The 13704-nt window shown below is 44.6% G+C and overlaps 1 protein-coding gene across 2 annotated transcripts in view; it reads left to right on the plus strand.

Annotated features, from left to right (window-relative positions):
- The window catches only part of LOC110488574 (kelch-like protein 3), a 36503-nt gene that overhangs the window by 1352 nt on the left and 21447 nt on the right, over positions 1–13704 (plus strand). The window contains exons 2-9 of one of the 2 annotated variants that reach the window (XM_036942705.1): positions 760–882; positions 2187–2293; positions 2506–2627; positions 3815–3977; positions 5232–5341; positions 5995–6111; positions 6348–6497; positions 6628–6745. In XM_036942705.1, the coding sequence (XP_036798600.1) occupies positions 760–882; positions 2187–2293; positions 2506–2627; positions 3815–3977; positions 5232–5341; positions 5995–6111; positions 6348–6497; positions 6628–6745 (1010 nt within the window). Of the gene's footprint in view, positions 1–759; positions 883–2186; positions 2294–2505; positions 2628–3814; positions 3978–5231; positions 5342–5994; positions 6112–6347; positions 6498–6627; positions 6746–13704 lie in introns of those variants that run through there. The other variant, XM_036942706.1, reaches the window with a different exon arrangement.

The following is a 13704-nucleotide window of genomic DNA, read 5'->3' on the forward strand; positions in this document are numbered from 1 at the left end:
CGTTTCACATACATACATACATACAAACACACACACAACCGGTCAAAAGTTTTAGAACACCTATTCATTCAAGGGTTTCTTGGAAATTTCTCGCATGAAATAGCCTTAATTTCTCAGAACAAGAATAGACTGACGAGTTTCAGAAGAAGGTACTTTGTTTCTGGCCATTTTGAGCCTGTAATTGAACCCACAAATGCAGATGCTCCAGATACTCAACTAGTCTAAAGAAGGCCAGTTTTATTGTTTCTTTAATCAGAACAACAGTTTTCAGCTGTGCTAACATAACTGAAAAAGGGTTTTCTAATGGTCAATTAGCCTTTTTAAAAACGATAAACTTGGATTAGCTAACGCAATGTGCCATTGGAACACAGGAGTGATAGTTGCTGATAATGGGCCTATGTAGATATTCCATAAAAAAATCTGCCGTTTACAGCTACAATAGTCATTTACAACATTAACAATGTCTACACTGTATTTCTGATCAATTTGATGTTATTTTAATGGACAAAAAATGTGCTTTTCTTTCAAAAACTAGGACATTTCTAATTGACCCCAAACTTTTGAACGGTGTGTGTTTGTGTGTGTATTGAATTTGGGCGAATCGATGTAGTCAGAGCTAGATTCCACAAAGCCAGGTCTCTGCTCCACTCCTTCACCATGGTGTGGAGTTTAATCCACTAGGGTTATGACTTGAGGTTAATGATCTTTGAGCTATCCTAGCTAGGTAAGTCTATTTATGTCCAGTTTATCCCTGACCAGTCAAGAATCTAGTGTCCAGCAGCCAACCTGTGACTCCGAGGAGGATGCAGTGGATGCAGGGATGCACACCTTCAACCACACCCATATGAGAAAGGCTTTTCAGCTGATGAATGACTTAAGGAGGTGGGTTGGTTTCACCCTTGCCAGGACACAGATGAGTAAATTTCTTAAATACACTAAAGTCTGGAAATGGACCTCTCTAATCCTCTTCAAGCCAGAATGTTGAATACAATTAGATTTGATACCGTGGGAGCGGATAGCGCTGTTGGCTAGAGCACACCTATAGCCTACACGATGAGATTATTATGGACAAAAGAGCGAGAATTTTTATTTGTCAAATGGCAGCCAAGCATCGATGATCATGTCACCAGAGAAAGACCCTCAATACTTATTGGAAAGGAGCATCAAGCTCATCACCTTGCACTTTCACCACCCTGTGAAGTTCATTATAACTTATTTCATCTTCAAGTTTTAATGTCACATGCAAAAGTACAGTGAAAAGCTTTTCTTGCGAGCTCTAAAACCAACAATGAAGTAATCATAATTTATTTCTGTAGCCTGAAGCCTAAGAAACTGCATGCTTTCCTTCCCAACGAGTCATAGTGGGAGGACCACACAACATGTCATTGCGTGACTACAAGTTTACTTTGATATGATGGTTATTATATCAATATTTGCTCATAAAAGCACTTCCACCTACATTTCCCACCTTCTCTAGCTTATTTTCTTTTGTCAACATTTGGAAAGTTTACCAAAACATTTTATGTTTCCATCAGGCTTGTCATGACATTTTTGATCTGACACATACTTTACTCGCATAAAAAGGTTGGATGGAAACCTGGTTAGTGAGTAAGACACAAGTAATCCAAAGACATTGTTAAAACCCACCCACGGAACCCCCACTTTTTTAAACTAGGCATGTCAGTTAAGAACAAATTCTTATTTACAATGACGGCCTTCCCCGGCCAAACCTGGACGATGCTGGGCCAATTGTGCGCCGCACTATGGGACTCCCAATCACGGCTGGATGTTGTTGGTGTCGGATTGGCGTAGGGTCTGTTTCTAAGTACAGAATCGATTTCAGAACAATTTGAGATGGTGGGTGTCATGCAAAGCGTGGTGTTCTTTTGTTTTATCTAGTTCCATAGTATCCCCTTTTTCCATCATTGAAAATAAGTATTGTAATGTGTTGATAATTTAACCCAGATAATATAACTCATTATACACATTAATAGCCTACACATTATACTTAACAGCCTATTCTTGGCATCGAGTAGCCTACTGTGCAATTACCTAATACAATGACCTTGGCACACAGCGGGAGCATTTATACATCCAGTTGACAGTTAATAAGAAATCATCAGTATGATGATTGTTGAAAACGCCGTTCATCAACAGCCAACCTTTCGGATCTTTTGTGTTTACAGTAAGAAAATGCTGTGCGACGTTCTTTTGGTGGCGGGAAACATAGAGGTGCCAGCTCACAAGTTGGTGCTAGCCTCCTGCAGCCCCTACTTCTGTGCCATGTTCACAGGTATTATTACACTTCATATAGTTCAAGGTAAATAGTGTAGTGTATGCATTTGTGTGTATAGATTACATTTGTCATCATTGTGAAAGTAATGGGTCAAGTGAAAAATGTTGTGAAAGTGAGGCCCGCTTTATTGCAACAGTGAGATGATTGTTTTCCTCTTGTCACATAAAACCTTCTCAAGTGGTTTCTCTCACTATGTGTGTGGTGGACAGGGGACATGAGTGAGAGCAAAGCCCAGCAGGTGGAGATCAGGGATGTGGATGGCCAGACACTTAGGAAGCTGGTGGACTATATCTATACAGCTGAGATTGAAGTAACAGAGAACAACGTTCAGGTGAGCTACAGCGTCCCCATCTGTGTCTCAACCAAGTTAAACTGAGTACAGCATTGGATTCCATGGATCCTTTCATGTTGCCTTTGTATTCCTTCATTGGACTCTTCAAATTTACTGGCTGTTTAAGTGGCATAGAATTGTCTCCACCTACCCGGGCCTTTCCCTTTCTCCTGCGTTGACAGTCTGCTCCTTCCTTGCTGGTGAGGCCAGTGTTTCAGCAGGCAGGGTATTTCCTGTTATTATTAGCTCAGGAAATGTGCATGGAGCGAGGGGAAATCCTCTGTGTTTGCAACATGCCTGCTTAGACGTGTGTGTGTGTTTTAGAATGGCATCCAAGTCTCGTCATAAGACTGGATAATTTTTCATTGTGTGTGTGTGGTGCTACAGTACTTTCTGTGTGGGCTCTCTCAGAATGTGTGAACCACAGCTGCGTAAAACACCCACTATAATAGTCAGCCTGTAGCTCCCTGTTCAGACCTAAGGGCAACAGGCAAAAACATGAATAATCACAGGGCTTTTCAAAGAAGAGCCGAGCTAAGTGACCTAGTTTCTATGTGTTTGCACTGCGTGGGGATGTGGGCAAATGGGAGCGCTGGGCTGCCTGTTAAAGCACACAATAGTACCAACAGACTGGCAGGATGGAGGCTAATAAACCAGAGAAGCCAAATGGCTCCTTTAGAATTGACCAACATATACCACCAGTACATATTATTCCAGTTGTCTGGTTAAAGTCTGAGAAACAGCCAGGGATGCAGAGTTCTCCTGTAATCCCTGCTGTCCTTGTTTTGTGGTTTTCCCAGTTTAAGCCCTTATCCTAGTAAATATTTGTCTGTTTCCGGCCCTTTGTCCATTCTGAGTCTGGCCTCTGTTTCGGTTGCCTTCTAGTTTGGTATTAACTCTAACACTGGAATTAAATTGGAATGAGTCTGCCTCCAAAATATTCTTCAAACCGTTCAATAATATTAAAATCCTCTGAGTTCTAAATAAAGAGATTTGCTTGGCATTAGAAAAACAAGCACAATGAAATTTGTTCCCTGCTACTGTGTATTCTATTAGTTGTCCTGATGATTGTGTCTTTTATGGGCTGCTCTCTCTTTTCTCTCTCTCCCTTTTGTGGGTTGCTTAGATGTCTGTTATGTCTATAGTGTCTCCTGCTCTGTGTTCTGACCTAAGGTGTGTCTCTGTAGGTACTCCTGCCTGCAGCCAGTCTCCTGCAGCTGATGGACGTGAGGCAGGTGTGCTGTGAGTTCCTGCAGAGCCAGCTGCACTCCACCAACTGTCTGGGCATTCGAGCCTTTGCTGACCTCCACACATGCACACAGCTCCTCAACCAGTCCCATGCCTATGCTGGTGAGTGGACTCCCACCTCACTTCTAGGATTCAACAGGCAGAGCATGTGGGAATTAGGGGAGGGGATGGAGAAACTGGCCTCTGTCTTGGTCAGAAGGAAGTTAAAAAGCAAACTGCAGAAGGGTTGTGGCAAAACCAGAATCTCAATACTCGATTTTCCATGGCAAAAATTAAACCGTGGCGCAGACCAAACTCTTTGGATCTTCAAAAACTTGCTTTATGTCAAATATTGTGTGCTGTAGCTTGAAAACTGGAACTGGATGACAACATAATGATGTTTGTTTCCCGCTTCAGGTTTTCTTTCCTTGCCATACTTATTTTATTGTATTGTGATACTGGTTTCGTCGTAACCCTATACTGTACAAAGTTGACATTTATGATAGGCTACTTTCTACCACTGTAATCTAATCCTCGGGCGGGCCGCCTAAGCTTTTTTTCCGGTCACCTAAGTCCAAATTGTAATTTTATTATAATTTAAAAATATATATTTTCGGGATGGAAAAATGGTTTCAGAGGACTCAAAGGACTAAAATCAGATAATGGACCTATATATATTTTTTATAATATAATTTTTGAGAACCAACAATCACCAAAATAAAAGCTAGATGGGGAGAACTGAAAATTCAAAAAACAATGAATTTATCAGTATTCATTTTGTTATTATGTTTGAGCAGAAGAACATAGCATTATCCATGGCAAAATGCATAGAATTGCAGGAAACTAGCTTTAAAATGGCAACATTTTCTCTCGGTTGCATGGCAAAATGTGTAGAATTGTAGGAAATTCGCTTTAAAACTGCAATTCGCTTTAAAACGGCTAAATATCTTCTCAGCTCCATGGAGAAACTTGTGGAATTTCAAAAAATTCTCTACAGTGCCAAGAATGGGGGCTCTAAAATCTTTGCCGACGGCCGACCACGCTCATTGCCATGCCCCCCTACCACGCCCTCTGCCACGCCCACCACCACACCCATTTTTTATCCAGACAAAAACCTTTGGAAGTTCTTGATTAAGACTACTGTTAGAAGATATTACCCTTGTCCTGTTTTGCATGGACAGTCTTCTTCTAAAGGCCAGTATCCCAGCTAGCTGTCAAGACTGAGTATATCAAATTTGACCTTACATTGTGGAGACGTGGTAAACTACTGGAGCTTGCTGGCCATATGCTGATGACCTTTGTCATTTCTCAGGGGTGTAACATTCTGTGAGAAGCCTAGTTGTGTTGCTTAACCATATGCTTGTGTTTGTTTAACAGAGCAGCATTTCTCAGAGGTGATGCTGGGAGAGGAGTTCATGGGCCTGTCTCTACAGCAGGTGTGCAGTCTAATCTCCAGCGACAAACTCACCGTGTCCACAGAGGAGAAGGTCAGCCACCAGAACATCCCAAACTTCCCTCTGATTCTGTTCTGTTCAGTCACACACTGCAGGCTCCTATCCTATCCTATCCTATCCTATGAAGAGTACTTCACTTCCAATTACTATGCAAGACAAGTGCATTCCAGGAACTCCACTATCTGTGCTATGAATTAGCTCAGGCTCTCAAGCTCTCTCCTCCTGGTCTTATTCAGACGACACTCACCATAACAACAGACTCCTCATGACTCACTCCTGCTGTAGTAGAGGACAGCCATCTCACAAACAGCCTGATCCCCGTCCCAGAGTGACTTACCATAGAGGGAGAGAGAGCTGCTTCTGCCAGTGCTGACCAACCCACTCCAGGCCTCATGCTCCACTTGCTAATGTGCATACAAAGCAAAGCCAACCCAGACGTACACACCAACATGACACCAGCCCTGTTTCTAATGTCTCTGCCCCTGTCTCCTGTCTCTTCAATCACGGTTCTGATCCTATCTATCTTCAGGGAACGGAGCAGGTTGGATGAGCTAGAGAGAGAGAGCGAGAGATATGGCAGATGGCTGTCTGTCTGTGTGTTCAGATAGAGGGGAGTCACAGCACCGGTTAGATCCAGTTCTTGTCCTCCCCCGTAAATGTAATTAACTCTGTGTTCTCTCTCTCAGGTGTTTGAGGCCATGGTTGCATGGATAAAACACAACAAGGAAGCTCGTCTGGAGCACATGCCAAAGCTGATGGAGCACGTTCGTTTGCCACTACTGTCCAGAGATTACCTGGTGCAGGTGGGTCACACTCATCACCACCATTCATCTTGTTTTTTCACGTAGCATTAATAATGAATCAAGCTCCCAAATTCTCCAGCATAGAAATCATACTGTGAGATGTGAAAACCGGTGTATATGTTTTATTCCAGATGGTGAACTTGAAAATATTGTACACATTGTGCTTGTTTCATGTGGCTCTATTGTCTTCCTGTCTGCACTTTGTGTGTGCTCACTGTGCTGTGTCCGTGGAGTAGATAGTGGAGGAGGAGGCCTTGATCAAAAACAACAACATCTGCAAGGACTTCCTGATAGAGGCCATGAAGTACCACCTCCTGCCCTCTGATCAGCGCCACCTGATCAAGACTGACCGTACACGCCCACGCACGCCTATCAGCCTGCCCAAGGTCAGACAACACACACATGCGCGCATACACACACACGTACAGACACACACACACTGTTATTTATACACACACTGTTACACACACTGTTACATGTAGCTAAATAGGAGCCCTCTTGTTGCGTGTGTGTTAGGTGATGATAGTGGTGGGTGGTCAGGCTCCTAAAGCCATCCGCAGTGTGGAGTGCTATGACTTCAAGGAGGACCGCTGGTACCAGGTTGCTGACCTGCCATCCAGACGCTGTCGAGCAGGTAAACACACTCTGGTCTCTACTACCTCTGAAATTACACACTCCCCTCTGACTTTTCTGGTCTGCTGGGGAAACCTAAAAGCCTTTTATTGCAAGGCTATTCAACTATTGTATTATGGGGGCCAGATTGGAAGAAGGTTATTTACAGGGACATTTTCTACATGGGATTACTCTTCCTAAAACCGGTATAAAAACAATGCATTATAATTATGGATTATAATCTTATAAAGCACTTTTATTTAAATAAAATAAAAATTAACTTTAAGTGCTTCAAGATTTGCCTAATTTTGTGCATCAAATTGCTTAAACAATGGAACGCATTTGTACTTATAACGTAGTTGACCTGGATCACATGAATTCTTTTTTACTTTCCTGTTCGTTTTACGTACATAACTTCATCTTTTGTTTTCATTTACACACAGAAACCTTTTATGCACAGCATATCTCAGTTGACAAGTTTTTGTGGAGAAGGCTCTCTCCCAGCGCATCAGTAGAGAACAGGTTCCTGTAACAAACTGCACCAGCTCAATGGGGACTTCAACTCATCAAATCTCATTGCAAAGTTAGCTTTCAGTTTGTCTAAAAATGTTGACATTGATCTGTACTGATGATGACTGAATATAGTTGCGCAGTGTAGAGAAATGTAGTGTTTTTTGGGGGCTAAAATCAGAGGAGAAAATAAACTACTTTATATAGAGAAATAAATTTGTTTTTTTTTCAGTCATGTGAATAACTGTTTTATCCCTCCCCTGTAGTCCCAAATGAAGTCCATTCAATTGAATGAAGATGTCACTGAAAACCCCCCCATCTGATACGAACTCCTCATCCATCATTTGCTAGATATGTGTTGGCTTTCTTGTGGCGGCAATCATGGAGAAAAGCAAATATCTCCTGCCTAAGCTCACATTTTTTTGTACTAAAAAAAAAGAACCTTTGTTTAACTAGGTAAGTCAGTTAAGAACAAATTCTAATTTACAATGCCTGCCTACCCCGGCTAAACCCGGAAGACGCTGGGCCAATTGCGCGCCGCCCTATGGGACCCCAATCACGGCCGGATGTGATACAGCCTGGTTAGGCTGCTCTCATAGGCTGCTCTCTTGAGAATTATTACCTTTTGATGCAAGAAACCTCTTTTTTCCCCCACAGTAGAGCGAAACATTCATATAGTGTTAACTAAAATGAAAAGCTGTGGAACATTGAATGAAGTTTAATGTCATACTTCTCTGCTCAGGCTCATATTTCTTCTGTGCGGCAATCCGAGGGGAGCCGCGCACACGCCCGCAGTTTAGAGGGAACATTGGCCATAACTGAGTCCATCGTGTTTTTTAACTCACTGCTGATTTAAGTGCAAAGCTCGTTCTGGTGTATCAGGCAGTGTAGTGATCTCATCTGCGGTGAAAGAGCAGATAGGCGGGCAGACAGACCCTGTACCCCTGTTAGCAGTTCTTATTGGCTGTAACTGCTATGTTGGATGATATTGATTGACAGCACTTAATGGGCGGGACTACAGGAAAACAAAGGTTACGTATGTAATTACGGTTACGTGAGCTATTAGATCACTCCAATATGGTATCCTTCCGCTCGGCAGGGTACATTCTGTTTAAGAATTTCAGATTAGTCACATGTACTGGGTAGTGCTGTGGCTGGCCCCCTTAAACAGCTGCCGCCGCACTACTCCCTCCTCGTGTCCTTTTCTAGACGCCGTAGATCACCGACAAGAGGATTAGAGTGATCCAATAGCTTGCATATCCGTGGTTAGATATGTAACCTTCGTTATGTAGCACTATATTGGACACTCCAATCTGGTATCACAATGCCATATTAATCGGTGAACTAGGCATGGCCAGACGAGCAAAATCCCGTAGGACTGAGCTCAGGGCAGTCATGGTTGCCGTGTGCCTCTATCCCCCTCCAGCGAAGTGGAGGCAACACCCAACATCCATCCCGACCTGTTTGCGGCAGCAACATTGACTTGATAGTACCTAGCAAAAGTGCTGGATGCCCATCTGGCCAAATACACTTTGAAAGTAGATGACGCTCGACCCGCATCTAGCAGTGATTGTAAAAAGTGTAAAACCGTTTGTACATCACACCCTCACACCAAGTACAGAATATGCCCCACCGCATTTGATATGACGCGTTAGTGGAGGAAGCCCTGGCATTCTGCAACTTGTTAACCACTTTGTCCTGAATGACTAGACTTTCCCAATTTACGCCTCTCAGGGGCCAAGCCCAAAGCTGAAGGCTGCATGTGTCTGGGTGCCAGAGGGTCCCTCGAGCCTGAGAGAGCAGGTCGGGTCTCAGCAGCAGCTGCCGTTGGATCCCAGAGAGGAGGGACGACAGGAGGCTGAACCATGGTCGTCTCGGGAGCATCTTGAACTTGAGCTCCTTTAAACATTTGTTGAGGCCGCGCAGGTCCAGGATCGTCCGAAAGCTTTTTCGGCACTATGAAATACCTGGAGTAGAACGCACCCAGCCGTTCTAGTGGCTCTACCTTCTTGATTGTGTCCTTGCTCAGAAGCGAGGCTATCTCCAACCGGCGTGCCACAAGGTGACCCAGATGCCCCTGTAGGAGGGCGTTCGGCATTAGAACTGGAGTTTGTATGCCCCCAGGACTGTGCCCAGTACCCAGGGAGACTCCACCTAAATCTCCCAGTTTGCCCTTTGGGCCTGGGTGAGACGGCCGGGGCCCATCCTTCTTAGCCGCATGCCGCTGCTTGTAAGGGTGGTCACGACTCCTGTCCTTGTGGTGTAAAACGCTGGTTCCCATTTCCCTGCCCCTGCTGTCTCAGTGGGGGAGGAGGGTGGCCAAGAAGTTGCTGGAGCCCTCTGCACATCCTGCCCTGTCTTCCAGCTCCTTCGAGGGGCGGTGGTGGTAGGGAGCCCAGTTACCAAGAACTCCTGCAAAGTCTCTCTATTTTTACGCAGTTTTGTAGTCTGCTTGATGATGTTGTTGGCCCCTGGCCCAAAGGTGGAACCTGGAGTGAAGGGGAGCTCCAAGAATGTTTTCTGAACTGGCGGTGGCAGTTTAGATTCTGTCAGCCAAAGATGGCGGTGTGAAGTCATCACTGAAGCCGAAGCCTTGCCGTTGGCACATACCATGTCTGTCTGGAGTAGCCTTGACACCTCTGTGACCTCCTTAAGCTCATCACGAACCCCTGGGATGCGAGGGATCAGCAGGGCAAGGTATGATTGCAGCATCGTAGCCGCGTTTACGAGGTGCACCATGATGGAGAGGGTACCGAAAGTGCTTTGCAGCCGTTCATCACTTACTCTTTCTGGTCCTGGTTTGAGGCGAGGCACCTTGCCAATGATCTCCTTGTCAGGGAGGCTGGGGGCAGATGGGGATAAGGAGCTGCTCAGATGGTGCTTCTTCCAGGGCGATAGCCACTCTTGCTAAAAGCTCCCGTGTTGCTTCCTTCACCACCGGGGGTGCCTCTGTAGCAGTGTTCCCAGCTACAGATGGCGCTGTGGACTGGGTCGATCCCTGATGTGCTCGGAACACTGAAGCACTGTCACCCAACTCCAACTCGTCTGTAGCGCGGAGAGAGAGGGCATCGTCGCCGTCATCACCCCCCCCCATAAAGCATTCTTTTCGCCGTACGTTTGAGGCAGATCAACTCCTCAGCCGTACTAAGTTTGAAGGGGGCCCCCAAAGTGGCCAAAGGGGTGCTGCCGCGACGACTCATCACCTCAGAGGGGGGAATATGGTCTTCAGATGGGTAGTACTGTACTGGGGCCCTCATCCCCTCCAGGCATGTGTTCTCCAAAGGAGGTGCAGAACAAACAACTGTTGGGTTCTCTAACCACTCTCCGTGCGTGATCTAACCCAAGACAGGTCATGCAGGCAGAGTGTGCTTCCCCGTAGGCAGGGGTACCCCACATCTCTCACAATGAAACACAATAATAGTTATTTTGTTTCTCTGTGAAAGTGAAGCCAACCTTGGGATATTACTATGTCTCTATACTGTGCAATACTGTATAAGTCAGATACTATAGACCTACAGTACCAGCCTTAGTGTATGAGACTGAAGGAAAGGAGACGTGAATTGGGTATGAACTGCCTGATCGTGGGAGGAGGGGCAGAGCACACAAACTCACACGTTAGCTCAATCTTTGCTTATATAGTGCATTTGGAAAGTATTCAGACCCCTTGACTTTTTCCACATTTTATTACGTTACAGCCTTATTCTAAAATGTATTAAAGAAATGTTTTGCCTGATAAATCTACACACAATACCCTATAATGACGAAGCGAAAACAGGTTTTAAATGTTTTAAATTTAATATATTAAAAATAAAAAACAGAAATAGCTTATTTACATAGGTATTCAGACCCTTTGCTTTGAGACTCGAAATTGAGCTCAGGTGCTTCCTGTTTCCATTGATCATCCTTGAGATGTTTCAACAACTTGATTGGAGTCAACCTGTGGTAAATTCAATTGATTGGACATGATTTGGAAAGGCACACACCTGTCCCACAGTTGAGAGTGCATGTCAGAGCAAAAACCAAGCCTTGTGGCCAAAGGAATTGTCCTTGGTGCTCTGAGACAGGATTGTGTCGGCACAGATCTGGGGAAGGGTACCAAAACATTTCTGCAGCATTGAAGGTCCCCAAGAACACAGTGGCCTCCATCATTCTTAAATGGAAGAAGTTTGGAACCACCAACACTCTTCCTAGAGCTGGTTGCCTGGCCGAACTGAGCAATCTGGGGAGAAGGCCCTTGGTTAGGGAGGTGACGAAGAACACGATAGTCACTCTGACAGAGCTCCAGAGTTCCTCTGTGGAGATGGGAGAATTTTCCAGAAGGACAACAATCTTTGCAGCACTCCACCAATCAGGGCTTTATGGTAGAGTGGCCAGACGGAAGCTGCTCCTCAGTAAAAGGCACATGACAGCCTGCTTGGAGTTTTCCAAAAGGCTCTTAAAGGACTCTGATCATGAGAAACAAGATTCTCTAGTCTGATGGAACCAAGATTGAACTCTTTGGCCTGAAAGCCAAGTGTAAAGTCTGGAGGAAACCTGGCACCATCCCTACGGTGAAGCATGGTGGTTGCAGCATCATGCTGTGGGGATATTTTTCAGCTGCAGGGATTTGGGAGACTAGTCAGGATCGAGGGAAAGATGAACGGAGCAAGTACAAACTCTGCTCCAGAGCACTCAGGACCTCGGACTGGGGTGCAGGTTCACCTTCCAACAGGACAACAACCCTAAGGAGACAGTCAAGACAACTCAGGATTGGCTTCGAGACAAGTCTTTGAATGTCCTTGAGTGGCCCGGCTAGAGACCGGACGTGAACTCGATTGAACATCTCTGGAGAGACCTGAAAATAGCTGTGCAGCGATGCTCCCAATCCCAACCTGAGCTTGAGAGGATCTGCAGAGAAGAATGTGAGAAACTTCCCAAATACAGGTGTGCCAAGCTTGTAGCGTCATACCCAAGAAGACTCGAGGCTGTAATCGCTGCCAAAGGTGCTTCAACAAAGTTCTGAGTAAAGGTCTGAATACTTATGTTAATGTGATATTTCAGTTTAGAATATTTTATATATTTGCTAAAATGTATAAAAATATATTTTTGCTTTGGTATTGTGTGTAGACTGATGAGGGAAAAAAATGTTTTCATACATTCTAGAATAATGTAATGTAACAAAATGTGGAAAAAGTCAAGGGGTCTGAATACTTTCCGAATGCACTGTACGTGTGAGTCGGCTGTAACTCACGCCACGTTAGTTTATACGTGGGGGTGTTGTCAGGATGTTAAGAGTGTGCTTAGTCCTGCAGTGGTCTCCTCTTGTTAAGCTAGCTACTGCATAGTTCGTTCACTGTGGAACACACAAGAGTCTAGGCAAGATGGCTGCTCCCAGTGAGGGAGAAGTGTGGTGTACCTAGGGACACGTGACTCATTCTCCGGGGAGAACTGCAAGCCCGCCAGAGCGAAACATACACAGACTCCCGATCCTGCGGGGTTAGGTGTGGTCCCCAAGCCCGAAGGCTCCACCGGGAGGGTTCCAGTGGACAGACAAGACACAGAAAACTAGGACAAACCCTCAGCTCCATAATACTGGTTGACCAAACCGGGTGTCGCCTAGGTTGGTACAGTAGTTGCTCCAAAATAAACCTAAATAGAAACTGGTAATTGTGCACGACTTCGGTATTACTTACTAAAGCTGTTGTTACACTAAGGTTTTTATTTTATTTAGTTAGGATTATTTTGCTCTTACTGTAGTAGTGTAGGCTGCTCCTGACCGGTCACGCTGTACAGCTCCTGAGTCGCGCAACGGTCTAAGACACTGCATAGCAGTGCAAGCTGTGTTGCTACAGATGCTGGTTCAATACCCGTGCCATTCTTGTCCAGTAGACTCATGCTGTAGTTTTTTGGTTTCTGTCCCTCTAAAAACTGAAATAAATTATTCCAAATAATAAGTTAGTAACAATGTCTCACCCCATGTTCAAGAATGGCCTTTTTCTTGCTCATTTTATGTTATTTGAAAATGAAATCATCTCCAAAATATTGTTATTTTTTAAACAAAGCGATTTATTATCATTCGTTTAGAATTTTATAAAAGCTCATTGGACATTCACACAGATATATTATTAACCATGTTATTAGCAGGACAATATATATTGGTCATGGCTCCCGAGTGGCGCACAATGGGATTGCCTTGCAGTTCTCCAGCTGTATCCACTGAAGGCCCGCAAGGTTCAAGGCACGAGGGCAGATGGCACGGGATGGGCCGCAGAGCCGGGCCATCCTGGCAACACTTTAAGGGGCATTGCACTAATAATGGCACTGACTAGGGAAACGTTCCCGCTGTTCTTTTCTTAGTGCCAGTCTGCACGTTCAAACTATAACAGTGTAACTAATAATGGCATTTTTATGCTTTCGTTAATAAAATAATTATAAAAATATTATTTCAAAATGCCGATGTTTATTTAGTGGATCCATAAGAAAATACTATGG

Source organism: Oncorhynchus mykiss, chromosome 14 (assembly GCF_013265735.2).
Source record: "Oncorhynchus mykiss isolate Arlee chromosome 14, USDA_OmykA_1.1, whole genome shotgun sequence".
NCBI classification, from domain to species: domain Eukaryota; kingdom Metazoa; phylum Chordata; class Actinopteri; order Salmoniformes; family Salmonidae; genus Oncorhynchus; species Oncorhynchus mykiss.